This window comes from Callorhinus ursinus, unplaced genomic scaffold (genome assembly GCF_003265705.2).
Source record: "Callorhinus ursinus isolate GAN/ISIS: 27379988/994484 unplaced genomic scaffold, GSC_fseal_2.0 scaffold107, whole genome shotgun sequence".
NCBI classification, from domain to species: Eukaryota; Metazoa; Chordata; class Mammalia; order Carnivora; family Otariidae; genus Callorhinus; species Callorhinus ursinus.
This window is the reverse complement of record NW_027397169.1, coordinates 803629-831556: the sequence shown is the minus strand read 5'-3', so window position 1 is coordinate 831556 and position 27928 is coordinate 803629. Positions and strand designations below refer to the sequence as shown.

The following is a 27928-nucleotide window of genomic DNA, read 5'->3' as shown; positions in this document are numbered from 1 at the left end:
ACATTCAGGGACGCACACACTAATAAGAACACACACACTCTTGTACGCTCACAATACGCAATCGGACACAGGTGCCCCCACGCACACGCTGCCTCTTGGCCAGGAATGACAAGCCCGCATGGATGCTCACACTCACATCTAAGGGTACACACTTGGGCCAGCACACACATCGCAGAGGGTCCCTCACCCTCCCCAGCGCACGCGCGCACACGCACTCCTCCGCAGCCTCCCGCCACCCCCGCAGTCCGGGCCCGCCCCACCCCGCGGCAGGCGGCCAGGCGAGGCCAGGGCGGGCGGGGGACCGGGTCGGGGTCGGGGCCGGGGGAGGGGCGCACCTGGGCTCCGCCCCGGGGCGGGGCCGACGCTGCGTCGCGAGCGCGAGCGGCCGCACCTGGCTCGGAGGCGGCGGCGGCGGGCCCGGTCCGGGTGCGAGCGCGGCGCTGCCCAGCTGGAGCGAGCGCGGAGTCGGCGCTCGCAGCCCCGGCGCCGCCATGGTGGAGGCGGCGCCCCCCGGGCCCGGGCCGCTGCGGAGGACCTTCCTGGTGCCCGAGATCAAGTCGCTGGACCAGTACGATTTCTCGCGGGCCAAGGCGGCGGCCAGCCTGGCGTGGGTTCTGCGGGCCGCGTTCGGGGGCGCAGGTACCGGGCCGGGGGCGGCAGGTGCGGGGGGCGGGGCGCCGGGCCGCGGAGGCCGGGGCCGTGGGAACAATAGCGCCGGCCGCCGGGGGGCCCCGGGCTCGGGCTCGGGCCCCGCCGCGCGGGGCCTCCGGGCTTCCTGCTCGGCCCGGGCGGTGGACTTTGCTCGCCCGGCTGCGGGAGCGCGGTGGGGGTGGGGCCGGCGGGCCCAGATCCGCGCCGGGACCCCGGCGTCCGGGAGCCCAGGTGAGCGGGGCGGGGTCTCCCGGGCCGGCCTTGCACGCCCTTCCCCCCTTACACATTCACGTCACGCCCCCGCGAGGACCCCCCCCCCCACCGCCCCGCAGCCGGGACCCACACCCCGCGTCAGCCCTCCCTGCGCTGCGGGCGGCGAGGGCAGCTCCGGGAGTCCCTTTCGCCTCCATGGCCGCGGCCAGCGGCTGGCAGCTGTGACTTATTACCCCATTTTGCCTAGGAGGCGGGCGAGCCCGGGAGAAGGGAATTGGCCTGTCCGAGACCGGCGGGGGTGGGGGCCCAGGTGTAGGGCCTTTTCCCACCGGGACAGAGCCTCCACTCCTCCCCTAGGCCCACATGTGTGCGGAAGTCAGGCCACCCCAAGGGGAAGGATGCGGGTAGGTCCCCAGGATTCGAGGGCCTGAGTGGGCCAAGTCAGGGCCCTAGGGCAGCCCCGGCACTCAGGCCAGAGCTGGGAGCCAGGGCCTGTTCTGGGGCAGCCGGGGTTAATTAAGGTCTGGGCCTTCCGGGGAGTCCTGTGGGGACGCCTTGCTCTCCCACCGGCCGGCCCCCTGGTCTTGGCACCAGCTGGGCACAGCCCATCCCCCCTTCAGTGGCCTTCCCAGATCAACCTGTTCTGGGTGTGGGGCTCGGGGACCGCTGCCCATCTCCTGGGTCCGCCCAAGCCTGTGTCTTTCTCCCAGCACCCTCCCATGCACGGCCCACTGTGGGCCTGCCTTTCCCCGAGGATCTGCTGGGGGAAGAAAGGAGGCTGGTGGGGAGAGACCCAGGTTTGTCCCAGCCTCTCCCGTCCCAGGTTACGTGGCCCTTCAAGGCTCGACTTTGGGAATCAGAACTGGGTTTGAGTCCCAGCTCCACCAGGTTATGGACGAATTATCCCAGTTCTCTAAAGCTGCTGTTTCCCCCTCTGGAAAAGAGAGCATTTATTCATTTATCCATTTTGCAAGTGTCTCCGGGGGGTGCACCCACTACGTGCCAGGGCGGTGCTTGGGTGATGGGGACCCTCTTCACAAGGTTGCTGGCCTGGCATACTGTACGTTCTAAACGTCTGCTCACTATCACTGCTGCTGTGATCAGTAGTGGTATTTTTATTAATAATGTTATGGAGCAGAAATTACTGTCCCATTTCACAGAAGGGAAAGTGAGGTCTCATGAGGAGATGCCCTGACTCCCCCAGTTCTGTTCTCATTGACCCAGCTCCCTGCACTGTGCGGTATCCTCCCCGAGGGTCATGTTCAGTCCTCAGTCCCACCCTCCTTCTCGGACAGCTGGGGCTGAGGAAGGTGGGGCGCCAGGCCCAGAGAGGGAAGTGGGGAACAGAGCTCTGCCTGATTCATGAACTCTGGGACTTTCTACTGATGCGCCTTGGCTGCCAGGCTGGTGGCTGGGTGCTCTGGACAGAGGGGGTGGGGGTGCAGTTGGGAGAGAGGGGGGATGGGACATGGAACCAGATCATTGCTGCTTAGAGTGATAAGGTCTGTGTTGTAGAGGCCTGCCGCGGGGCCGGGGGAGGAAATCCCTGAACTCTGCTGGGGAGGGAAGGAGAAGGAAAGTCTCCCCAAAGGAGGGAGGGTTTGAACCTTGAAGGATGCATAGGAGTTGGCCAGGGGGAGGAGACCTCATGTGAAAAGGCCTGGGGTTTGGACCAACAGGGAGTTCTCAGAGGAGACCGTGCAGGTCCTGGTGGTGGGGTGGTGGCCGGGGAAGGTGGGAGATGAGAGAGCCTGGTGGGACTGAGGAGGGCCTCTCAAGGGGTGTGTGTGTGGGGGGGGGGGGGGTGGATCTGAAATCACTGGGGAGCTATGGACCATGTTTGAGGACTTGACAAAATGAGATCACATATGCAGTTGCCCAGGAAGCAGGTAGTTCTGGTGGCCTGGAGGCGCAGGTGGGAGGAGGCTGGGCAGGAATGCAGGCCAGTGGGCTCCATAGGACTCTTGCTCAGAGATAAGAAAGGGTGCCATCTCTGTGCAAGTTTGGGAAACACCGCATGAAGTCCCTTATGCCGGAGCATCAGTATGACCTACAGGGAAACTGGGTTCACATCAGCTGGGTCGTTTATTAGCTGTGTGATCTTGGGTGAGTTAGCTCTCTGGGCCTTGGTTTTCTCATCTGTACAGTGGGGCTAAGACTAAGTTGTCCTAAGGATTACACGAGCAAACGCATGCAAGGTGGCTTCGGTCTGAGTAAATGCTAGCTATGCTTAGAGCTGTGCGGTCCCAGGATGCGGCCACAGCTACCTGGGGCTGGTCTAAGTCGTGATGCACTGTAAACGTAAATGAACCGCACCGTGGCTTCTGAAGACTTCATATAAAAAAGTGAAATATCTCATGATGTTTTTATATTAATTACATGTTGAAATGATAGTATCAGGTACGTCTTGGGTTAAATATATTACTAAGGTTACTCGTTTCTGTGTTTTTAATGGGGCAGCTACAAAGTGTAAAACTACATATGTGGACCAAATTGTCTTTCTCTTGGACAGCTCTACCCTATGGTAAATGCCTAATAAACATTTTTAGTAGAGAACGGTGGCTCTCTACTAAAGGGGAGGTGGTTCTGCCTCTTAGGAGACCTTTGAGAGTCTCTGGAGACACATTTGGTTGTCACTACTTAGAAGGAGGGTGCTCCTGGCATTTAGTGAGTAGAAACCAGGGACTCTGGTGATCGTCTTACAAAGCACTGGCCAGCCTACCCCAACCCCTGCGAAACACAAAGAATTATCCAGCCCCAAATGCCAGTAGTGCTGAGGTGTAGGCACACACACAGGTACAGAGGAAGTGCTTGATCAACATTAGCTATTGGTAGCCCTAGCTCATGGTTTTCATCTTGAAGGCCCTGACAAGTCCTGCAGGAAAGAAAGTTTTCTTTCTTTTTCTTTCTTCCTTTCCTTTCCTTTCCTTTCCTTTCCTTTCCTTTCCTTTCCTTTCCTTTCTTTTTCTTTTTCTTTTTCTTTTTCTTTTTCTTTTTCTTTTTCTTTTTCTTTTCTTTCTTTTTCTCTTTCTTTCTTTCTTTCTTTTTAAATATTTTATTTGAGAGAGAGAAAGAATGAGCAGTCAGGAGGGGCAGAGGGAGAGAGAGAGAGACACGGGGCTTGATGCCAGGACCCCGGGATCATGACCCGAGCCGAAGGCAGATGCTTAACCAACTGAGCCACCCAGGCGCCCCAGAAGGAAACTTGTTTAATTTTGCCAATGGGAGCAGGAAATGAGCAGGGGCTGGGGAGATGCCAGGAGGTTGAAACCTGAGAACATTAGGTGTAGGGCAGGGGGGAATGGTGATTTCTTAGTGCAATTTCAGAGAGAAGGAGCGGGTTTGGAGCAAGGTACTGAGCATCATGGGAGATGCCCAGAGGGCAGTGGGACACAAGGCCTGGGCTGCAGCAGGTGGCAGTGCTCTGATGGACAGGGAAGCCGTCACTGGGGTGGGGGTGGGGTGGAGTACATACCCATTTACAGGGCTGTTCTGAACCTGGCATTGACAGGGCATGTGGGGAGGAGGCCTGGCTTGAGTGGTGGGACAGAGAAAAAGATGGGAAGCTGGGAGATGCTGGGGGAGGAAGGTTTCCGGAACAAGGAGGTGCTGGGCAGAACGCCCAGGCAAGATACGGCCCACAACTGTGTGTTGGAGGTCCGCTGCTGGCCTTGGGGAGGCTGGGAGCTGGGAGGGCAGGAGTCTCAGGGAGGTTGGGGTTGGCGTCCGGTGGAAGGAAGCAGAGCCTGGAGAACTCTGTTCTTTCAAGGAGCTGCGCTGAGAGGGGCAGAGAATGGGCACAACTCTCCACAGGAGTGGAGCTTTAAGTGGGGGAGGTCAAGGGTGATTTTAGGGGGTGGAGAAGGAGCTGGGGCAGGGAGGCGTCAAAGGGAAGGATGCCTGAGTCCTTGTAGGTGAGGGCAGGGGGTCTCTGGGGAGCATGGCTGTGAAGACAGGCGCCTGAGGAGGGTCTGCCATGTCATGTGCAAATGTTTTTAAGCAGTAGAATCCTGCCCCCCATTCTTTCAGACACACGGAACCCCAAAAGACAAAACAACTGTTCAGATTGGAAGTTAGAGTTGGGGCCTCCCTGGAAGACCCCCCCACGAGGGCTGGTTCCCCATGCTGGCTTCAGTCACCTCCCCAGAGAATCTTCCTGGTGCCTTATTCTGGTTTTTCTCCTCCCCACCCTTGGGTCCTGCTTGGGGCTCCGCCACCCACCCCTCCCTCCACATGGGGCTTCCTCCAGTTTCTTCCTACCCTGCCTGTCTCATTCAGCCTTTTCAGGGGTCTTGTGGCTGCCTCTGCAAGGTGCCCTCACCTCTCTCCTAAAGCCCAGCCCCTCACGTTCAGCCTCTGCTGCCTCACCTGCTGCCTCACCTGCTGCCCCTCCTGTATCCCCTAACCCTTTCCCCTCCTGCCCCCCATCTTTCCAGTCACACCTGATGGGGCCTGGGTGCCTCCCTCTCCCTCCCCTGCCTCCACCCTTCAGTCACCAGGTACAAACCCCTCACCCCCCCCACCCCGCCGCATGTCTGCAGTCTGGCCACCTCCCCCATTCGGTGCCCTGCCAGCCAGCCCTGCACTCCACAGCCCACCCCACCCCAGCCTCCAAGCTGAGACAGGGTGTAGAGTCTGCTGAAGGCCTGGGTCTGACTCCCAGGGCCAGCGTTGCCCAGCTGTGTGGCCTTGCTCAGGTTTCTGGAGTTACCTGTTGTACCCTGGCTGCTTCCCAGGCTGGTGCCCCCCCCCCCCCCGGGAGATCAATTAAGCCATCTTGTCATTGTGATTGTTCTTTGAGGGCCTCCAAGCCCACCCACGTCCCAGAAAGCCCCTGCGCAGGTGGCCGCCTCCCCTCGGGTCCCAGAGCTGCCGTCCCCCAGCCGCGCTGTGCTCTCTCGCGCCGCCTGGCCCCCCGCCGGCGCGGGCCCCTCCACCTGGAGCCCCTTCCCCCGGCGCGCTCCCGCCCGTCCCGGTGCCGTCCTCCCTGCGGATGCCCGGGCCCTGACCCGCTGTCCCCCGCCTCGCCCCACAGAGCATGTGCCCTCGGAGCTGTGGGAGCCCTTCTACACCGACCAGTACGCGCAGGAGCACGTGAAGCCCCCGGTGACGCGGCTGCTGCTCTCGGCCGAGCTCTACTGCCGGGCCTGGCGCCAGGCGCTGCCGCAGCTCGAACCCCCCCCCAGCCCCTCGGCGCTGCTGGCCCTGCTGGCGCGGAGGGGCACAGTGCCCGCCCTGCCCGAGCGCCCCGTGCAGGAGGCCGACCTGAAGCACCAGCCGATCCTCATGGTAGGCCCCGCCCCAGTCTGCCAGGCCCCGCCCCGCTCCCCCTGAAGGTTCCGCCCACCAGGCCTGGCTCCTCCCCAGAGGCCCTACTCTGGCCCTTGAGGCCATGCTTTATGGCGCACCAGAAGAGGTTCTTCCAGGACCCCTATCCTGCTCCTTCCCTGAAGCCCCACCCGCTAACCGAGGCCCCTCTCTAAAGCCCCTCCTACTTCAGGCCCCGCCCCCACCCACCCAAACTTGAGGTTCTTCCTCCTCTTCTCCCTCAGAGGCGAGAGGAGCCCCCATCCCTCGCCCTGGTCTCACCCTTCAGCCCTTCCCTCCACAGGGAGCCCACCTAGCTGTCATTGACGCCCTCATGGTTGCCTTCGCCTTCGAGTGGACAAAGACACTGCCCGGTCCTTTGGCCCTGGCCAGCTTGGAGCACAAGCTCCTTTTCTGGGTGGACACGGTAGGTGGGGTTAGGCTGGCATGGGCTGGGGGCCAGGATCGCCCGGCGACCGGAGCTCTGACCGCTCCCTGCTCCCCAGACCATCCGGCGGCTGCAGGAGAAGACGGAGCAGGAAGCTGCCCAGAGAGCCTCTCCTGTGGCCCCTGCAGATGGGGTGGCCCCAGCACAGCCCTCGGTGAGGCTAGGGCAATGGACGGATGGACAGATGCAAGGACAGTTGGATGGCTGGGTGGGCAGGGAAGGGCTGCACCTCGAGGCCGTTCCTGCACTCGGGGGGGGGGGTTGCTGGAGGTGACTCTCTCTCTCTCTCCCCTCTCCCCTGTGCCTCTCCTGCTCTCCCCTCTGCCTCTCTGGCATCAGTGCCCCACACGCTGGTACTGGAAGCTGGTTCCTGTAAGTGGGGCTGTTTCTCCGCCCCGTCCGCCTGCCTTGCTTGTCGCTTTGTCTCCATGTGTCTGTTCTGCCTGCCTGTCTGCTCCCTCTCCTACCTCTTCCCAGCTGTGAGCAAAAGACGTGGGACCCCAGCCCTGGGGGACAGAGAGAAGCCCTCTGTAGCCTCAGAGAGGAGAGGAATTTCTGCTGTTAACTGACCGGGCAGACCCCTCCCCAGTTACTGTTCAGGGGGATGAACCTCCCTTCCCAGCAATTAAGAGGGCAGAGCTCCTCGGCTTGTCCATCTCAGCTGAGCTGGGAGACTTCCGGCACTTCTGAAGGGAGGACTCTTGCCCTTCAGACATATGGATCCTGACCCCCGTGGCAGGGCACACATGGAGAAGACCCCCTTAGTCAAGAGGAAGACTCCCAAACCCAGAAGAAGGTGGAAGAACCTTTCCAAGACCCCACTTTCCCTAAGGACAAGTCCCAGCTTTGGTGGTGGTGATGGGGGGGGTTCCATCCTTGAAGCACAACAAGGGGCAAGTGACTCCTGCAAGTGGAAGGCTTTGGGCTGGGTGGGGTCTCTGCCTTTGCTCACTCTGGGGCCCCCTTCCTTCCACTCTCGGGCCTGGGTTGGGGGTTCCTCTCCTTCTGCCTCCCTGCTTCCTCTGCATCCCCTCCCCGAGCTGGGGCCTGGGTCTTTTGTGGGGGGAGGCGGGGGGAGATTCCCTGCATGGGAGGCTGCTCTGTGGGGTCCCTCCAGGCTGGGAGGAGCTGGGGTCCCCAAAGCCGGCCAGAGCGCGGTCGGAGCTGGATGGCCAGGGCTCATGACAGGGTCAGGGCTATCTTCCCCCTCCCCTGGAGGTGTGCTTGGGGGCCCAGCAAGTCAGCACCCCTCCCGCCCCGCTGACGGCTGCTCCTCTCCCCCCCAGCACGCAATTGCCTTCTGTTTGAAGGAGTCGGGGAGCAAACCCCCCATGGTAATGTATCCCCCGCCCCGGGGTCCCAGGAGTCCTGCCCCAGCCCTCGCTGCTGGCCTGGCTGCTCGCTGCTACCCTTCCCCCGCTCCAGGCTGGCCCCACTCTGGCTCTGGGACCCCCAGCTTCACGCCCCCTCATGGCGGAAACCCCAGGCCTCCCCACCCAGCCTGCATGACCGCTGACTTGGGGCCAGCCTGAGCCTCTGACCTAACTTGGCTCCCACCTGCAGATCCGATACCGCAAGGACCGAGCTGTGGCCCGACGCGCCCCCTGCTTTCCAAATGTGACCACCCTCCAGGATCTGGCAAGTGGGGCTGCGCTAGCTGCCACAATTCACTGCTATTGTCCTCAGCTCTTGCGACTCGAGGGTGAGTGCGTGGGCCTGGGCCACACTTGTCCTTGGGAGCTTGGCACCCAGGCATCTGCCCCAGAGTGGGGCAGTAATTATGAGTGCAGCTTCCAGAACTGGTGGACCGGGGCTTGCACATTTTTTCCCCCAGTTAGCTGTGTGACCTCGCACAAGTGTCTAAACAACTCTGCACTTCATATAATTCGTTCCTGCAGCAAATATTTATGGAATGCCAGATTCTATTGCAGTTGCCAGAGATCCAGTGAGAACAATACAGATGTGCTCCTGACCTCAGGCAGCTCACCTCCTAGTTGGGAGAGAAGGACAGTGAGTTCAGCCAGGAGAACATTCTGGATGTTAGGTGCTCCAAGCGGGGCCAGGTGGTCAGGAAGAGCTTTTTGAGTTTGAGTTTTTGTGGAACTAGTTCTCCAGGCCATTGGGAACAGATGCAGAGGCCCTAGGAACAGCCTATCCTAGTACCCACTTTGTGAAAGGCACTTAGCATGAGGCCCGGCCCGTAGGAGGCCCTCGCTTCCCCAGGGCCCCGTCCTCCTTCCCATGGAGCTGGGGACCCAGGTATGCTGTCCCTACAGAGGTGTGCCTCAAGGACCCCATGTCCGTGGCGGACAGCCTGTACAACCTCCAGCTGGTGCAGGATTTCTGTGCCTCCCGCCTTCCTCGTGGCTGCCCGCTCTCCCTCGAGGACCTGCTTTATGTCCCACCGCCCCTCAAGGTAAGGTCATCTCGAGGCCTTGGGGGCCGAGGCAGGCGTCCAGGGCCATGCATCCCATTGGCTGACCCTGCCTCCTGCCTCCAGATCAACCTGGTGGTGCTGCTTGCCGAGATGTTCATGTGCTTTGAGGTGCTGAAACCTGATTTCGTCCAGGCCAAGGACCTGCCTGATGGTCACGGTGAGGCCTGGCCCTGGGTGTGGGGCGGGGTAGGGAGGCCGAGCCCTGCCTGACCCTGCTCTCCCTGCCGCAGCGGCCTCCCCCCGGGCCACGGAGGCCTCTCCTGCTCAGAACAGCAGTGGCTGCAGGTACAGTTTCCCTGTTGGGTGAATCTCCATGGCCGTGGTGGGCTCTTCCCCTCACTGGGCGCTGTGCCAGGGCTAGGGGATGCTCTCTGCTCCACTCCTGGGAGAGGTGAGCAGGTCCGGGGGGGGGGGTCCCCTTGGCTGACGTGCATCTCTTGGCAGTTCTCCTGTCTTCAACTTCCGCCACCCGCTTCTGTCATCTGGCGGCCCCCAGTCCCCACTCCGTGGATCCACAGGTGAGGGCAGGGGTACAGCTGGTCACTGGAGACCCCTACCCAAACGCTGCCTTAGCAGGCTTCATGTCTCCTCCTGATCCCTCCACTGGGTCCCACCTGAATGACCCCATGGTGACCCTCACTGACCCCTCCCCCCAGCGGTCCCCAGCTCTCTGTCCACATAATGCCCCATCAGTGACACCCCCTGGCAGACCTCACCCAGGGCCCAGCGACTCCATAGTGACCACTGAGTGACCACTCACCACCTCTCCCCAGGCTCACTGAAGTCCTCCCCGTCCATGTCCCACATGGAGGCCCTCGGCAAGGCCTGGAACCGTCAGCTCAGGTGAGTGCGTCCCAAGGGCCGGTGGAGCAGCCTGGGCAGGGGTGGGGCTGGGGCTTGTCCCAGGGGCTGACCCCTCCCTCCTGCCGCCCAGCCGTCCCCTTTCCCAGGCAGTGTCGTTCAGCACCCCCTTTGGCCTGGACAGCGACGTGGATGTTGTCATGGGAGACCCCGTCCTCCTCCGCTCGGTCAGCTCGGACAGCTTGGGCCCCCCGCGCCCGGTGCCAGCCCGGACCCCCGTCCAGCCGCCCCCGGAGCCCGGAGACCTGCCTACCATCGAGGAGGCCCTGCAGATCATCCACAGCGCCGAGCCCCGGCTGCTCCCAGACGGGGCGGCCGACGGCAGCTTCTACCTCCACTCCCCTGAGGGCTCCTCCAAACTGCCGCTGGCCTCCCCCTACCCCCTCGATGGGGCCTCAAAGCCACTGCCCGCTGCGCCCACCCAAGCACCCAGCTATGTGCCCCACCCTGAGGGCCCCCTGAAACCGTCTCCCTGCCCGGCAGGGGAGCTGTCGAAATCACCGGCCCTGTCTGAGGGCTCCCCGAAGGCAGCAGCTTCATCCCCTGCGGCTGGCAACTCTGAGGTGAAGATGACCAGCTTTGCTGAGCGCAAGAAGCAGCTGGTCAAGGCTGAGGCCGAGGCAGGGTCCCCGGCAGCCACCCCTGCCGCAGCAGAGGCCCTGAGCTCGGAGATGAGTGAGCTGGGGGCCCGGCTGGAGGAGAAACGGAGGGCCATCGAGGCTCAGAAGCGGCGCATCGAGGCCATCTTTGCTAAACACCGGCAGCGACTGGGCAAGAGCGCTTTCCTGCAGGTGCAGCCGCGGGAGGCTGGAGGGGAGGCGGAGGCGGACCCCGGCCCGGTCCCTGGTGGGGAGCGGCCAGCGGGCGAGGGCCAGGGCGATCCGGCCCCACGGCCCAAGGCAGTGACCTTCTCACCTGAACTGGGCCCGGTGCCCCCCGAGGGGCTGGGGGACTATAACCGGGCGGTCAGCAAGCTAAGTGCTGCGCTGAGCTCACTGCAGCGGGACATGCAGAGGCTCACGGACCAGCAGCAGCGGCTCCTGGCCCCACCCGAGGCCCCGGGGCCTGCCCCACCACCTGCTGCATGGGTCATCCCTGGTCCCACAGTGGGTCCCAAAGCCGCGTCTCCCAGCCCTGCTCGGCGTGCCCCAGCTGCCCGGCGCAGCCCCGGGCCTGGCCCCAGCCCGACACCCCGAAGCCCGAAACATGCACGGCCAGCAGAGCTGCGGCTAGCACCCCTGACAAGAGTGCTCACACCTCCCCACGATGTAGACAGCCTCCCCCACCTGCGCAAGTTCTCGCCAAGTCAGGTGCCTGTGCAGACACGCTCCTCTATCCTCCTGGCGGAGGGGTCACCACCAGAGGAGCCTGTGGCCCGGCCTGGCCTCATTGAGATCCCACTGGGCAGCCTGGAAGAGCCCACAGCCGAGGACGAGGGAGATGGGAGCCCCCCTGGTGCTGAGGATTCCTTGGAGGAAGAGGCGTCTTCAGAGGGAGAGCCCCGGGCCGGGCTGGGCTTTTTCTATAAGGTGAGAGTCACCTGAGCCAGTGGGGGGAGGGACCGGGTGGGTGGCTGCGTGCTCAGGGAGTGGGATCACTGGTGGATAAACCGGGAGGTGGATGGCCAGGTGGGAGTGGGCAGACAGACAGGGTGTGTGTGGCCAGATGGGTGGGTGGGTAGAGGGACGGGTGGACGACGGATGGAGGGGTGGGTGACAGACAGATGGACAGGAGTAAGTGGACAGGCAGGGCTGGGGTCTTCCATGGCATCTCCTCCCTCCTGTTCTCTCCTTCCCACTCTCCCCACCAGGGCCCTGCCAGTCCCCCTTCCTCCTCCTCCCTGTCCGTTCTCCATCCTCATAGTTCCCCCGGCCTGGGCCAGTGGTCTCACCTGGACGCCTGCAGTCACGTGCTGACTGGCCTCTACCACCCCCCCACCCCCTCCAACCTTGGCCATTTTCAATGGCCAATTCATTTTTTTTTTTTTTTTAATGTAAACCGGACCCTGTCAGTTCTCTACTTAAACCCTTCTGCAGCTCCCCTTGGTCTTAGAATTAAAAAAAAGTGCTTCCCACGGCTTTGGGCCCTGCTCACCTCTGACCTGTCCTATGCCCGTCTCCCTGGCTCTACCTCCCAGCACACCTGCCCCCGCCCTTTCCATGCCTGCTAGGCTTGTTCTAGCCTCAGGGCTTTGGCACTTGCTGTTCCCTCGGCCTAGAATACCCTCTTCACCTCCCACCCCTCCCCAGCCAAGTCCCTGTCCTTCTTCACGAAGGTCACCTCTGGAAGCCTTGCTTAGTGCCCTCAGGCTGGGATAAGGTCCCTCCCTACACTGCGGCCTGGTAGCTGCTGCTGATCTATCAGGTCGCCTTTCCCACTGGGCTAAGCGCTTGGTGTGAACAGCACCCAGTCTGGCTCGGTCCCCCTTGTGCCCCGGTACCCAGCTCAGGGCCGTGCACAAAGCAGGAACCCGCTAAGTGCCTTCAGACCAGTTACACAAGGAAAAGGAGGGGTGCGTGGTTAGCAGGTGGGGTGGACAGAAGTACTAGGGGAGCGACGGCCAGCTGGACTCGGTGCCTGCCCCCAGGATGAAGATAAGCCCGAGGACGAGATGGCCCAAAAGCGGGCCAGCCTGCTGGAACGGCAGCAGCGGCGGGCAGAGGAGGCGCGGCGGCGGAAACAGTGGCAGGAGGCCGAGAAGGAGCAGCGGAGGGAAGAGGCCGCACGGTGAGGCTGGGGGCTGCCCGGGACCCCTGCCGCCAGTGAACCTGTGAGCGGTCTGACTGCTCGATAACTCTTAATCTGCAGGCTGGCCCAGGAGGAGGTGACCGCGGGTGCCCCGGCCCCCCCAGCTCCTGTGGCCCCCACAGCAGCCCCAGCCCCTGCCGGGAGGGCCCCAGCTGAGGAAGAAGTGGGCCCCAGGCGGGGGGACTTCACGCGGCTCGAGTATGAACGCAGGGCCCAGCTGAAGCTGATGGATGACCTTGACAAAGTGCTGCGGCCACGGGCTGCGGGGACCGGGGGGCCGGGCCGGGGCGGGCGGAGGGCCCCCCGGCCACGCTCTGGTTGCTGTGATGACTCGGCCCTGGCACGAAGCCCTGCCCGTGGCCTGCTGGGTAAGGACCCTGTAGGGCTGGGGTGTCAGGGCTGGTGCCTGCCCAGTGCGCGTGTCCAGGGCTTGCCGAGACCCCCATGAGTACATGGGGTGAAAGGGGTCTTGGGGGGTTGCCCATGCCTGTTCGACTTCCAGAGGGATTTGGGGGTACAGTGGGGCAAGGCCTGCTGGGCAGAGCTGGCCCAGAGTTCTCTCTAGAGCTTAAGGGATGCAAGGCTCTCTCAGGGATGTTTAGGAGCAAGAGCTTTGGGCAGGGGGTTCCCTCCCGCCTGCTGGGCACAGCCCCCTCCCTCCATGGGTGGGCAGAAGTCCGCTCAATTGGAGTGCACAGGGTGAGGGTCTCAGGAGGCGGGGCTGACCCCGTGTTCCCTCCGCAGCCTACACCCCCCAGGCCCTGTGGAGGCAGGGCTGTGGGTAGGAATGACCCCATGCGCTCTTCTCCCAGGCTCCCGGCTCAGCAAAGTCTACTCTCAGTCCACCCTGTCACTGTCCACCGTGGCCAATGAGGCCCCCAATAACCTCGGCGTGAAGAGGCCCACGTCTCGGTGAGTTTGGGCCAGGCAGGCCTCTCGGGGTCCGTGGGTGTCTTGCTGAAGGGGTGAGGACGCAGTCCTGTGCATGTGCACAAGGGGGGCTGCTGATGGGCCTCAAGAACACGGCCATGTACCTGAGCGGGGGTGCACCTGAGTGGGGGCGCGGGCGTCTGTGGCTGGAACACACACACGCACACGCACGCACGTGCACATGGACGCACGCATCCCCCCGCTCCACAGGGTCTTAGGTCCCTCCCTTCCCTGGTCCCTCTGCCTCTGGGGAGACTTCCTCTACCACTGACTGCATCCCCATCCCCTCCTGCCCTCCCCTGCCCCCCAGGGCTCCGTCCCCATCCGGCCTCATGTCCCCCAGCCGCCTGCCTGGCAGCCGTGAGCGCGACTGGGAGAATGGCAGCAACGCCTCCTCCCCGGCATCGGTGCCCGAGTACACAGGTAAGTGGGGCCGGAGCCAGCGAGCCCCAGGCCCTGCCTGTCCCCCCCCCCCCAACCCCCAGCCCCGCTGACTGCCCCACCCCCTAGGTCCACGGCTGTACAAGGAGCCTAGCGCCAAGTCCAACAAGTTCATCATACACAATGCCCTGTCTCACTGCTGCTTGGCAGGCAAGGTGAACGAACCGCAGAAGAACCGCATTCTCGAGGTGAGCCCACACCGGGGGCTGGGGGGCCGGTGGGGGGGCGGGGGAGGGCTGGGGGCCCCGCACACTGGCGAACCGCTTGCATCACCCCCCAGGAAATTGAGAAGAGCAAGGCCAACCACTTCCTGATCCTCTTCCGGGACTCGAGCTGCCAGTTCCGGGCCCTCTACACCCTGTCCGGGGAGACAGAGGAGCTGACCCGCCTGGCGGGCTATGGCCCTCGCACGGTCACACCCACCATGGTCGAGGGCATCTACAAGTACAACTCGGACCGCAAGCGCTTTACCCAGATCCCTGCCAAGACCATGTCCATGAGTGTAGACGCCTTCACCATCCAGGGCCACCTCTGGCAGAGCAAGAAGCCCACGACTCCCAAGAAGGGCGGCAGCACCCCCAAGTAGCCTCGTCCCGGTGGTACACGGGACAGGCCCCAGCCGTCGGCCTCCCGGAGGACAGCCTGGAGGACAATCAGTTGGTACTCCTGGGTCTCGTCTGTCCCCAACCTCGTCTGGGTAGGGCTGGGGTCCCTACCCCCTAAACTTCTGTCCTGTCCTGCTGTGGGGGCTGAGCTGGGAGGTTCAGGGACTCAGGGCTCAGCTCAGTCCCCTGTCTGTCCTCCCCACCTTCTTGAATAAAATAATTTAGAAAGAGCTCGAGTGAGTGTTGTTGGCATCTCCTAACCCTAACCCGGTGGCATCTCTGCCTGAGAGGTTTCCTTTCTACCTCGCTAACTCTGATGTGGTTCCTGCCAAGGCCCCTCATGGCCGCTCCTTGGCCCCCTCCCCGTGGCCTCTCCACTTTTCTCCTGCGTGCGGATGTTACTGGCCTCTCCTATCGTCTGGTCTGCGGCCAGATGCTAAGCTTGACCTTCTCTCCGCCTGCCTCTGTTTCTAGGCTCGGTTACCACCGCTAGAAAGGATGCCCATGTTTCTCTCCTACAAGCCCCTCACCCAAGAGCCTGGGTCTTAGGACCGGATGTGGGCCCTACAGCGTGAGCTCGAGCCGGCCTGCGCTCCTAGTCTCCCCGTGGCTCAGGCACGGGACCCGCCCCCCCGCGCCCCCGATGCCTAATGGCCTCTTCTGTCTCACCCGCTTCTCTCCATCCCCATGTCCAGGCCAACGACCTGACTCCCCCTCCCCCCCAAGAGGCCAATCCCTCAGCCCACATGGCCTGTTCAGGGCACAAATCTGATTACATCCCTCAATGCTTAAGCCCTTAATAGTTTAGAGCCCACTAATGGCTTCCCAGAGCTTAGGCCTAAGGACCACGCCCCGGCCCTGGCCCAGGGCTGAGGACTACTGGCTGCCGTCCAGGGCGAGAAGTACCTTGCGAAGCTCGCCGACCTGCCTTCTCCTGAGAGGAGGTCAGCGCCCTGGCTCAGGAAGAAACAGTTTGGAGAGGGGAGGCTGAGTATCTCCAAGTGTAACGTGGGTACCGGCTGGCAAGGCCTGGGCAGTCCAGGGCAAGGCCCTCAAGGAGGCCTCAGGCGGCAGAGACTGGCCTCTGAGTCCTGAACTGGCTCTGCAGGGTGAGGGTGGGGCGTGTGCCCTGGCCTGGAGCCCGGCTGCCCCACCTCCTGCACCAGCCAATCTGGTGGGGGGGGGGGGGAGTGCGGGGAAGGGTGGGGGCTGGGCCCAGGGCCAGAGCACCACTGAGCAGGCAGTCCATACGGGCACCCGGGCAGCGAGAAGGGTGGAGGAAGGAGGCTCAGACTGTGACGTACACACACAGGCTATATTGGGGGAGGACAGACGGGGGGCGGGGGGGCCGGGGTGCGGTCAGTCCTCCTTCAGGCTCCCGAACACGGCGGCCGGCACACTCTGCTGTTCCAGCCGCACCTCTGGAGAAGAGGGGGAGGCAGGGAGGACGTGGTCACTCCAGGAGGGGGCCCTGCCTCTGCCTCCCCCCAAATCACCACGCGGCCTGTCCGGCCGGCCCCCTACCATTGGGCTCCAGGTCCATGTCGTCCTCGTCGTCGTCCTCCCCCAGCTCGATCTCCTCCGGGTTGGCTTGCTGGGCCAGCTCGGCCAGCTCCTCCCGGGAGGCGTCACTCCTGCAGGCAGGCCGGGGTCACGGAGGGGGCCACGCCGCCCGGCCTCCCCGGCACCCCCCCCCTCGAACAGGAGCTGGCTCACTCGCACCGCCCCCCGCACCCCTACCTCACAAACAGGATCTTGCTCTGGGCCCGCGGGGGCTGGTCCCGCTCGGCCTCGGCGGCTAGCTGCTCTGCTCGCTGCTCCAGCAGCTTCATGTCATCCATGCCGCTCTGCCCAGGGGCCAGGTCAGACACTGCGGCGGGGGGCACGGGGTCAGCCAGCATAAGCGGGGTCCTGCCCTCCCCACAGCCACATTGGCCCCCACCACAGCCCACGGCCCACCTTGCTCTGGGTGCCCCAAGCTGTCTGAGCACCCAGCCCTCAAGCAGTTCCCAGTCTCCAGGGGGGGAGGTGGAGGTGGACCCCCAGTGCTCCCAGACCAGGAGGTCAAGGCTGGGCAGAGGGCAGAGGCCGGGCCGAGAGGACCTGGCCAGGGTTGAGGGGTAGCCCGCAGCTGCTCACCAGTGCCCGTGGCGCTGCCTGACACCTTGAGCATCTGCGAGGCCATGAAGTTGACCTGAGTGTTGTATGTGGCCTGCACGCTGCGGCGGATCCGCAGCATCTCCCGGATGGTGTCCTCATTGCCATGCCGGACCTCGAAGTCCTTCCACGTTTGCCAGAAAGCCCCAGTGGTCTGTGGAGGGTAGGCAGCATGCGCGTGAGCCGGCTGGCTCGGCTGCACCCCATCCTCCTGCCCGCCCACCAGGCTCTCTCCCTACCCGGGGGTCACAGATCTGGGAGCAGAAGCTGTAGATGGCGCGTGCCCGGTCGATCTCGCCAAGCCTGCACTCCATGTCTGCGAACCGCAGGCACATCTCCCGGGCGTGCTCATCTGACAGCACCTGCCGGGTGGAAAGGGGGTGGGCGTCAGCGGGGTGCCCAGACCCTGGGCCGGCCTCCAGAACGGCCCCCCGCCCCCACGGGGCACCTCAATGGCCTTCTGATAGATGCCACGGGTGTGGGTGACGCCGTAGATCTCGGCCGCACGCTTGATGTAGATGTTGAACATGTCGTACTGCTGCGCGGGCTCCACGGCCCTGGTGGCGCGTTCGTACACGGCCATGGCGTGCCGGGCCAGGCCCCACTCCTCCTCCAGCTGCGCGTACAGCAGGTACAGCGCTGTGCCGGGAGGACGGTGGGTCAGAGGCTGCGGCCTGGCCCCCGCCCCGCCCCGCCCCACCCCGCCCACCCCGCCCGCCTCACTCTTTGCGTATTTGGGAGGGCAGCCGTCCAGCGCCTGTTCAAAGAGGTCCCGTGCTCGCTCCAGCTTGCGGCCCCCGTAGCGGGCGATGAATTTGGTCAGGTAGGTGCTCCAGATGTCGGACACGTTGGGCCACTTGAACAGCGAGATGCCGCGCTCGTACGCCTGCCCCGAGAGAGGGAGTCACGCGTGGCAAGGCAGAGTGAGCGCGCCTGGCGCCCAGGCTGCCGGGAGCCTGCCCGTCTCCCTTGGGCTGAGCAAGGTGGCCTTTCCCTAGCCACCCCTCCCTACAATCACAACGCAAAGGGGTCTGTATGCCTCCCTCAGCAGACTGCAAAGCCCCCCGTGACAGGGCAGGGCTAGGACTGACCAAGGCACCAGGGGGCAGCCTTATGGGCAGGGCACTTGGGGGCGGTGGAGGGGCGGACCTTGCAGCTCTGCAGACACTGGAACCCAGAGCCCTGCGAGAAGGTTCACATGCCAGGGCCAAGGGGCAAGGCCTGCATCACTCAGGCTGGGGGTGGCCTGTGTGTCATGTCGTGTATGACCTCCCCAGCTGTGTCCGGATAGTCTCCGCACATAACCTAACCTGCCAAGCAGCCCGGTGGGGCCTCACAGCGTGTACACGTGCAGACCTACAACCCAGGGCCTGAGTGACAGAGCGGGGACAGCCCACACACACCCACACCAAACACCCCCCATACACACAGAAGCAGGGTGAACTGTGTCCCCCAAGTTCCTGTCAAAGCCACAACCCCAGGACCTCAGAATGGAACTGTACTTAGAGATGAGGTCTTTAAAAAGGAAATGAAGATGAGATTGTTATAGTGGGCCCTAATCCAACGGCTGGAATCTTCAACGAGGAGATTAAGACACAGACACACACAGGGATGACCACGGGAGGCCACAGGAAGAAGAGGGCCACCCGCACACCAAGGAGAGAGGCCTCAGGAGAAACCAGCCCCGCTGACACCACAGTCTGAGATTTCCAGCCTCTGGGACTAAGATGACACGTCTCCGTTGTTTAAGTTCCCCGGCGTGTGGCACTTCGTTAGGGCGGCAGAGCACACTGACTCAGTGCCCAAGGCACTGAGGAGGACACGCTGCTGTCTGGGGCCCCCAGCTCACCCCCTCACCTTGAAGCTCTCCTCAAAGTACTTGTGCTCCTCCAGGAACATGGCGTAGTTGATGACGATCTGGGGCGTGGCGATGCGCAGGTCCAGGATGCGGTCATACACGGCCTTGGTGGACTGCGGGTCAGGGGCAGGTCAGAGCACGTCCTGGGGCAGGGTCTGCAGCCCCAGCCCACCCCCTGCCACAGGCCCTTGGCCACGCAGCTCACCTGGAAGGTGCCTAGGCTCTCCTCTAGGTCAGCGAGCATCGACCACACCTTCAGCGACTTGTACACACGGTTCTGCACAGGCTCCGAGCCGTCAAAGTACTCGGCTCGGCGGGCGGGCAGCGCGGTGGCCTTCTGCAGGGAGCCAGCAGCGGAGGGGGGAGCTTAGGGAAGTCCTGGGCCTGGCCACACGGCGCGGCCCCCCCACCCCCCGCCCCAAACCCGGGCTTGCATTTACCCGCAACAACCGCAAGGCCTGGTCATAGTTCTCGTGCCGGAGCTCCAGCTCGCCACACTCACACCACACGCTGGCCAGGTCGTCCACCTGCTTGAAGCTCACCTTGGTGGCCTTCTCCAGGATGATGCGGGCCTGCCAGGGCACACAGAGGGCAGGCTGAGACCCTGCCCCCCCGCGCCCCGCGGGTGCATGTGTATATAACTTAGGCATATGTGACCGTGTCTGTGCCTCCTGTGTCCTCTGGCCAAGGCCAAGGCCAACGCGCACGCCCACACGCACACCCACACGCGCACACACACATGGCACAGCACTCACGTCATCCAGCTGCCCGTTGTCCTCGTAAAACTTGGCAAATGCGACCCACAGCGTGTGGGGCTTGCCTGTCGCCTTGAAAGGGTCCACCGTCTGCACAGCCTCCGTGTATGTGTTGATGATCTGGGCGGGAGAGATTGAGTCAGGTGGGACAGTCAGGGCCCTGGCAGGTGGGGGTGGGGGGGAGGGGCAGGGCCGAGGGGGTGGGGCAGTCACGCACCTCCCGGGGACGGCCCTGGTGCAGGGCCACGCGCTTGTGCCACTCGTGCACGTGGTGCGGGTTCTGGCGCAGCAAGACGCTGTTGAGGAGCAGGGGCCGCCGGCTGATGAGCTGCTCGAAGCGGGCCAGGCGCAGCTCCAGGTCCACATCATCTGCTCCACGTGATGAGGGCCAGGGAGCAGAAGTGAGGGCCTCGGCACAGTCCCCACCGCGTGCTCTGGGCTTTGGAGACTCACTCCCCTGGCCACCCGGGCTGGAGTTGCAGCCCTCGTCCTGGCTACTCTCCGAGGTTCCACCTACCCTGGCCCCTCGGCCGGCCTCCCTCCCTGCCGGCCCCTGACAGACCTGGAGACGCACCGCTCCCCTGCCCCAGCCACTCAGGACGCTCGGAGCCCTGCCCACCAGCCCGGCCTTCTCCCCTCACCAGCCCAGGACCGCCACGGAAGCCCACCTTCCTCCTCCCGCCCCAGTTCTGAGGCTGTCTCCATCTTGGCTGCAATCATGCTCTCCTCAAACTGGGCGTAGCTGTCGAACACCTGGGTGAAGTCCCGCACGGTCATCACGGTCCGGATGGCCTCCTCATACACATCTCGAGCCTGTGGGCACACGAAGAGTGAAAGGAAGGTGCTGGCTGCCCACCCGCGTGAACACAGGGAACCCAAGAGCGCCGCCCCGGCAGCGGTCCAGAGCCAGCTCTGTCAGGCTCTGAGCAGTGACACTCAGCAGAGCCATGACTGGAGCCATGCCCTGGAGCCGTCCCCTGCCCCCTGCCCAGCCAGAGTGCTCTCCCTGGCTCTGGGAGGGCTCTCCCTGGCTCTGGCCCCTCCCCAGTAAGCTGACGGTGATGGTCCCTTGTGTAGAGCCAATGAGCCTTGAGGGAAATGCGTGTAAGGTGCCTGACACCCAGTAAGACTCCTGAGGTGACCAACTCCTGTGCCAGGCTTAGTGGGTTCAAGGCCATCCAGCCAGGAAGAACTCAGGTCTGGCCAACCCCAAGATGGGCATGCTTGCCAGCAGGGCTGGACCACTTCTCCTCACCTTCAGGAAGGTCGTGCACCTGGATGTGTTTTCTGCTCCTGCACATGCCCACGTGCGTCCCCTGAATGCCACAAGCTGGAGGGACTGCCCCCCTCCCCTCGTCAGCTCCCGTACCCGCTCACCTTCTCGAAGTGGCCGCTGCGGATATAGTAGTCAGCCAGCGAGCACCAGAGCTTGCCCAGCTGGTCAGTGAAGCGGGTGAGGCCCCCGCGGATGATGGCATCCACATTGAGCGACTGCACCTTGTCTGGGTTCTGGGAGATGAGGTCACAGAGCTCGTGCCACAGCTGCAGTGCCAGGAGGAGAAGTCTCAGCCCTGTTCCGCACGGGGGGGCGAGCCGTCCTGCCCCACCCCCCCCCCCCCCCAGGCCCACCTGGTAGTTGGACTTGCCAGCCTTGGACACGAAGCGCTCATCATTGACCACGGTGGCCAGGCGCTGCGCGGCTTCATCCAGCCGGTCGCTGGACTTGAGGTACTCGATGTACTCCTCTGCGCTCTCGGGGCTAAGCTGCACGGCAACCGGCCCCATCAGCAGTCAGGGGGAGCTGAGGAACCATACCACGACACCCCCTCCCCCTCAGCGGCTCCAGGTCAGCCATCCCCACCGTCTTGATCAAGAGCCAGCCGTGCTGACCCAGCCTCAGCCACCCCTGTCCAACCTGGGTTGGACCACCAGTCTGGCTTCAGCACCAAAGGTCCAGCCTAGGCCCCGGCGATCCAGTCTGGGCCCCACTGGTCCAAGGCCAGCCCCAACTGGTTTGGCTTAGACAACAATGGTAGAGCCTACACCGTCTAGGCCTTGCTGTTTACCACAAGCCCCCTGGCCAAAGAGCACCGTGTTAAGAGTTTCACGACGTACGACAGTTGTTAGAAGTTTAAGAAAAGCCACACACCATCCGCACCCGGTTCCCACCTGGAAACGCTCCCACAGCCATTCATCTCACAGTCCCTGCCCTCCCGTGGTAGCGGTTTTCCTGGTTTTGTGTGGTCAGCTCATGGGCACCGGTCTGCCCAGTTAGACCAAAAAGTTCCACGCATGCAGAGACTGTCTCTGTCACGCTGTCCAGGACCCGTCTCGGTACTGGACACACAGCTGGTGCTAGCAAATATGTGGAGAATAAACAAATCGCCAACAAAAGCCTATCTCAGGAAGCCTTTTCTCCACTTCCTGTCAGGTGACATCCTGCAAGGGGCTAGTGTCCAGGGAACTAGCTCTGGGAGCCTCCTGACTCGAGGATGTGCCCCCGCCCCCAGCTTACCTTGAGGAAACGCCGGTAGCCCCGCACAGCTGTCTCAGGCAGCGGGTGGGAGCGGAGGAAGCGCAGGTACAGGGGCCAGATACGAGAGTGCTGCGTGATGGGCAGGGCCCGGAGGGCACGGTCAAACGTGCGGCGGGTGTGCGTGACGCGGCCCTGGTCCATCAGGAATTGGCAGTAGTCCAGCCACAGACGGGGCATCTGCAGGTGTGGGGGAGAGGCGTGCTGTGCGCTGCAGGCGCCACAGCCTGCCACAAAGACCCCCGCTGCCCTAGGGCCCAGAATGCAGCAACACCCAGAACCCCCTCCTCCAGGACCCAGTCTAGCTGGTCTAGCTCAACTGCAAGTCTACCGAGGTGGCAGGACTCGCAGCTTCGTGCATTTCCCAGGACTGAGCCCCACCCCCCACCTTGTGCATGAACACAAAGGCCCTCTCGTGGCAGTTGTTGGCATCTTCATAGGCAGGGTCAGTCACGCAGCGACGCTTCACCTGTGCCCGGCGTGCCTTCAGGTATCGGTACCAGAGTTTGTAGCTGGGGGGGGGGGGGGGGGGGGAAAGGGGATGCCCGGTCCCCCTTACAGCCCCCCAAAACCCCTCCCCCTGCCCCCACGAAGCAACTGCCGGGAGAAGGGGCCTGGGGAAGCATGACAAGTCTCAGCAATGGGGGGACGGCTACTTGGTGCCAAAACATGAGCCATCCCTGGGGACCTCCCGACTGGTTCTGTTAGACCAGGATGGGGGGGGGGGGGGGCTGGAGCAATTCCCACCTGCAGGGCAGCAGCTTCAGTGCCCGCTCATACAGCTGGTTGAGCCTGGGCTTCGGGGCACCTTGTTTGAACTCAATGTAGCGGAGCCAGCACTTGACCGAGAACTGGTTCCGCATGATCTCCTCCTCATAGGGGAGGTCCTCTTCCTCCTGTGGGAGCCATGGAATGGGGAGGAGAGGGACCTGCCCTCAGAGTCTGGTCCCAGGTCCCCCTGTTCATCAGAGCCAGGTCACCCAGACACCCAGATCCTAGGGCTTAGGTCCGGACCTTACTCCTTGGAAATCTACTACCCACCATCTGACCCAGATCATCAGACTCTTCAATCAGGGTTCTAGGCCAGACTCCCGAGATTGTCACCCAGACACCACTCTTTTGGACTTCCAGATCGAGCCATCCACTCTCTGGCTCAGATGGCCAGATTCCTTAGACTCCCTGGTCCAATGCCAGGCCTTGCTCGGACCTGGACACCAACCTATAACTCCGCACAATGTGCCTCTTCCTGAACACCAGGCCTTTGGCATCTCAGGCTCCCACTATCCAGAGTGTAGCTCAACTCTGCCCCAGAACTTGGAAAATGAATAAGAAAACCTCATTTGAAATGGAATGGGGAAGCCCTGAAGGAAGAACCCTCATGCCCTACCATCTGTCAATTGCAGAACCCCCACAGGAAGATTTTCTCCTGGCCTGGCAACAGCCCAGCCAATGAGAGACTGCCACAACTCAGTCAATGAGAAGCCATCACCACCCTGAACTAGTACTTTCTCCTAACAGACTTTCCTTCAAAGCAGCCCCTCCCAGCTGACTCCTTTTTCTCTACCAAGTGACATTCCTCTCCTTTGTTCTCCAGACTTGCCTTTGGTTTTACCAGAGATTGCATATTCCTATTTAAAATTCCTCTGCCACTTTCTTTTTTATGGAAATGGTAATTAAAAAAAATTTTTTTTTATTTTAAAGATTTTATTTATTTATTAGAGAGAGAGAAACAGCATGACAGGGGAGAGGGTCAGAGGGAGAAGCAGGCTCCCCGCTAAGCTGGGAGCCCGATGCGGGACTCGATCCCAGGGCTCTGGGATCATGACCTGGGCCGAAGGCAGTCGCTCAACCAACTGAGCCACCCAGGTGCCCTCCTCTGCCACTCTTAAATAAACCCATTTTGCTGGTAAAATAACTGGCAGTTTTATTTTCAGGGTCGACAGAAGCTAGACCTTTACCTCAGGAGAGGTGTGGACCACCACTAAACCTCACTAATACTAAACACTAAAAACCTGGTGAAGAGGCCAGGCCTCAATAAGCATACCTCATGGATATTGCGGGTTCGGTTCCAGACCACAGTACAGTGAGTATCACAATACAGTGGGTCAAGTGAATTTTTTGGTTTCCTAGAGCATATAAGTTATACTTATGCTACACTGTAGTCTACTAAATGTGCAATGACACTAGGTCTCAAAAATCTATGTATCTTCATTAAAAAATACTTTCTTGCTAAAAATGTTAATCACCATCTGAGCTTTCAGTGAGTTGTAATCTTTTTGCTGGTGGACGGTCTTGCCTCCCTGGTGATAGCTGCTGACTGATTGGGGTGGTGGCTGCTGAAGGCTGGGGTGACTGTGGCAATTTCTTAAAAAAGACAAAATAGTTTGCCACATCAATTGAATCTTCCCTCCGTTAACGACTTCTCTGTAGTATGTGATTCGGTTTGACAGCATTTTACCCAGAGTAGGACTTCCTTCCAGACTGGAATCAATCCTCTCAAACCCCGCTGCTGCTTTGTCAACTGAGTTTATGTAATATTCTAAAAGCCCTGTTGGCATTTCAACGATCTTCGCAGCATCTTCACCAGTAGATTCCATCTCAAGAAACCCCTTTCTTTGCTCATGCATAAGAAAGCAACTCCTCCATTCAAATTTTATCATGAGATTGCAGCAATGCAGTCCCATCTTAAGTCTCCACTTCTAATTCTGGTTCTCTTGCTGTTTGTGCCACACCTGCGGTTACTTCTTCCCCTGAAGGCTGGAACCCCTCAAAGTCATTCATGACAGTTGGGATCAACTTCTTCCAAAGCCCTGTTAAGGTTGATACTTCGACCCCTCCTCATGAATCAGAATTTTTTTTTTTAAGATTTTATTTATCTATTTATTAGAGAGCGAGCGAGAGAGAAACAGCATGAGGGGGAGAGGGTCAGAGGGAGAAGCAGGCTCCCTGCTGAGCCGGGAGCCCGATGTGGGACTCGATCCCAGGACTCCGGGATCATGACCTGAGCTGAAGGCAGTCACTCAACCAACTGAGCCACCCAGGCGCCCGAATCTGAATGTTCTTAATGGTGAATCCTTTCCAGAAGGTTTTCAATTTGCTTTTCCCAGATCAGAGTAATTGCTATCTATGGCAGCTATAACATTATGAAATGTATTTCTTAAGTAATAAGACCAAGGACGCCTGGGTGGCTCAGTCGTTAAGCGTCTGCCTTCGGCTCAGGTCATGATCCCAGGGTCCTGGGATTGAGCCCCGTGTCCGGCTCCCTGCTCGGCAGGAGGCCTGTTTCTCCCTCTCCTGCTCCCCCTGCTTGTGTTCCCTCTCTCGCTGTGTCTCTCTCTGTCAAATAAATAAGTAAAAAATCTTTAAATAATAAGACCTGAAAATTGAGATTACTCTTTGGCCTGTAGGCTACAGAATGGATGTTTTATCAGCAGCCACGAAAACAACATTAATTTCATTGTACATCTCTGTCAGAGCCCTTGGATAACCAGGTAGATTGTTAATGAGCAGTCATTATTTGGAAGGAATCTTTTTTTCTGAGCAGTAGGTCTCAACACTGGATTCAAAATATTTAGTAAACAGCGTTGTAAACAGATATGCCATCATCCAAGCTTTGTTGTTCCACTTATACAGCACAGAGTAGCTTTAGCTTAATTCTTAAGGGCCCTAGGATTTTTAGAATGGTAAATGAGCACCAGCTTCAACTTAAAGTCATCAGCAGCATTAGCTTGATGACTTTATGGGCAATAGAGTCAGCCTGTCCTTTGAAGTGCTGAAGCCAGGCACTGACTTTTCTTCTCTAACTATGAGAGCCCTAGATAGCATCTTCTTCCGAAAAGGCTTTTCCATTTATTTAAAAGTCTGTTTGGGGCACCTGGGTGGCTTGGTTGGTTAAGCGTCCAACTCTTGATCTCAGCTCAGGTCTTGATCTCAGGATTGTGAGAAATAATAATAATATATAAAATAAATTTTAAAAGTCTGTTTCGTGTACTCACCTTCATTATCTTAACTAGCTTTTCTTTCAAAAAGATATTATTTACTTATTGGAGAGGGAGAGAGGGAAAGAATGCACACAAGCAGGAGGAGCAGCAGAGAGAGAGGGAGAAGCAGGCTCTCCACTGAGCAGGGAGTCAGACACACGGGGCTCGATCCCAGGACCCCGGGATCATGACCTGAGCCGAAGGCAGACACTTAACCAACTGAGCCACCCAGGTGCCCCTTAACTACATCTTCTTCTTCTTTTTAAGATTGTATTTATTTATTTGAGAGAGAGAGTGAAAGGGAGAGTGCACAAGAGGGGGTAGGAAGAGGGAGAAGTAGACTCCCCGCTGAGCAGGGATTCCCAACACAGGGCTTGATCCCAGGACCCTGGGATCATGACTTGAGCCAAAGGCAGACACTTAACCAACTGAGACACCCCAGGCGCCCCTAGATCTTCTGATTAACTTACCACAGATCCTATATTGGCACTCGCTGCTTCACTTTGCACTTTTGTTATGGAGATGGCTTCTTTCCTTAAACCTTATGAACCAACCTCTGTTAGCTTCAAACTCATCTCCTGCAGCTTCCTCACCTCCCTTAGGCTTTGTAGAACCAAAGAGTTGGGCCTTGCTCTGAATTAGACTTTGGCCTAAGGGGATGTTGTGTCTGGTTTGATCTTCTACCCAGACCACTAAAATTTTCTCTAGAACAGCAATAAGGCTGTTTCACATTTTTATTATTCATGTGTTCACTGGAGTAGCACTTCTAATTTTCTTCCCGAATGTTTCTTCTGCATTCACCACTTGGCTGTTTGGTGCAAAAGGCCTAGCTTTCGGCCTTTCTCAGCTTCCAACATGCCTTCCTCATTAAGCTTAATCATCTCTAGCTTTTGATTTAAAGCAAGAGATGTGTGACTATTCCCTTCACTTGAACACTTAGAGTCCACTGTAAGGTTATTAATTGGTCTAATTTCAACATTGTTATGTCTCCGGAGTAGGGAGGCCCAAGGACAGAGGTGGGCAATAGCCCATGACGCAGTCAAAACACATACATTTATTAACTTCCCCTTTTATTTGGGTGTGGCTCCCGGTGCCCCAAAAGCAATGGAAAAGTTTGAAATACTGTGAGAATTACCAAAACGTGACAGAGAGACATGAAGTGAGCAAATGCTGTTGGAAAATTGTGCCAACACGCTTGATGCAGGGTTGCTACAAGCCTTCAATTTGTTAAAAAAAAAAAAAAGGGAGAGAGAGAAAGAAAGAAAACAAAAAGAAAAAATCTCCTGCAATATCTGCGAAGCACAATCAAAAGACACGCCTGCGTTCCAGATACCAAGATACCAAGTCTTCAGGATCCCACTGGCCATCGCCTGACCAGCTCCACATCTGACTCCAGAGTTCTCCTAATCCAGACACCAATCCTTTATTTCAGAAACTACAAGGCTCAGGGCCAAACCTAGGTCGTTACTTAGAACACCAAGACTTTACCACAGAAACCAGAGCCCTGGCTTTGGGTCACTAGCCTCTACTTCAGACGCCAGATCTCTACAAGATTTAGCTATGAGATCCACCCCTCTCCCCGCGCGCTCCCATTTCCACCGGAGGCCCGGGTCGCCTGGCCCTTAACCTCGACAGCAAGTCTTCACTCAGACCACCTGGACTCCGGCACCAGAACTTTGCTCCTGGACAGCCGGGTCCACACGCCCGGCCCTCGGGTGGACAGAGTTTTGGCCCAGACACCCCAGGCGGCCAGGCCTGAAACCCCTGCAGCATCCAAGGCCGGTGCTACCACACGGGCCACCCCCGGCCCCGCCGCGAACTCACGAAAACGAGGTCCGGCCGCTGCGGCCGGGAAAGACGCGCCATCACCACCATCTTCGTGGCTCTCCAGGTACCGAAAGGAGTCGTGTTATAATGACGCCTCCCGCTGAAGGCCCGCCCCCCGGGGCCAGACCTATTTCCTATTGGTTGAACCCTTTTCAACCCCGCGGACAGCGTTTGTTG

The 27928-nt window shown here is 60.4% G+C and overlaps 2 protein-coding genes across 10 annotated transcripts; one reads left to right on the top strand and one right to left on the bottom strand.

The window, feature by feature from the left end:
* The first annotated feature begins 385 nt into the window (after positions 1-385).
* Positions 386-14873, top strand: CAMSAP3 (calmodulin regulated spectrin associated protein family member 3). 9 transcript variants are annotated; one of them, XM_073889411.1, is made up of 19 exons: positions 387-639; positions 5900-6153; positions 6476-6598; positions 6678-6773; positions 6959-6991; positions 7906-7953; positions 8183-8321; positions 8896-9035; positions 9120-9213; positions 9287-9341; positions 9501-9574; positions 9830-9899; positions 9991-11446; positions 12505-12644; positions 12726-13033; positions 13478-13577; positions 13906-14018; positions 14106-14224; positions 14317-14873. In XM_073889411.1, the coding sequence occupies exons 1-19, from the start codon at positions 492-494 to the stop codon at positions 14620-14622; spliced, it is 3816 nt and encodes a 1271-aa protein (XP_073745512.1). In that variant the 5' UTR covers positions 387-491; the 3' UTR covers positions 14623-14873. The 9 variants fall into 9 exon arrangements, with proteins under 9 accessions (XP_073745508.1, XP_073745512.1, XP_073745513.1 ...); XM_073889407.1 differs by having other exon boundaries at positions 386-639; positions 8896-9213; XM_073889412.1 differs by lacking the exon at positions 6959-6991.
* Positions 14874-15937: 1064 nt separating this feature from the next.
* On the bottom strand, positions 15938-27905 carry XAB2 (XPA binding protein 2). The gene is made up of 19 exons (XM_025863181.2): positions 27749-27905; positions 22692-22840; positions 22333-22456; positions 21927-22124; positions 21041-21175; positions 20789-20953; positions 20080-20224; positions 19629-19780; positions 19412-19531; positions 19097-19228; positions 18862-18993; positions 18656-18769; positions 17522-17684; positions 17247-17437; positions 17038-17160; positions 16781-16952; positions 16382-16511; positions 16166-16275; positions 15938-16062 (listed from the first exon to the last, which is right to left on the bottom strand). The coding sequence occupies exons 1-19, from the start codon at positions 27797-27799 to the stop codon at positions 16001-16003; spliced, it is 2568 nt and encodes an 855-aa protein (XP_025718966.1). The 5' UTR covers positions 27800-27905; the 3' UTR covers positions 15938-16000.
* Positions 27906-27928: the final 23 nt, after the last annotated feature.

Excerpts from the sequence above, each read along its gene's own strand:
- CAMSAP3 (XM_073889407.1), top strand. The coding sequence starts at position 492 with ATGGTGGAGGCGGCGCCCCCCGGGCCCGGGCCGCTGCGGAGGACCTTC. Across the intron at positions 9,342-9,500 it reads CAGAACAGCAGTGGCTGCAG|TTCTCCTGTCTTCAACTTCC; the intron begins GTACAGTTTCCC and ends ATCTCTTGGCAG. Across the intron at positions 12,645-12,725 it reads CGGAGGGAAGAGGCCGCACG|GCTGGCCCAGGAGGAGGTGA; the intron begins GTGAGGCTGGGG and ends CTTAATCTGCAG.
- XAB2 (XM_025863181.2), bottom strand. The coding sequence starts at position 27,799 with ATGGTGGTGATGGCGCGTCTTTCCCGGCCGCAGCGGCCGGACCTCGTT. Across the intron at positions 19,532-19,628 it reads ACCAGGGCCGTCCCCGGGAG|ATCATCAACACATACACGGA; the intron begins GTGCGTGACTGC and ends TCTCCCGCCCAG. Across the intron at positions 17,438-17,521 it reads CCCTCCCAAATACGCAAAGA|CGCTGTACCTGCTGTACGCG; the intron begins GTGAGGCGGGCG and ends CTCCCGGCACAG.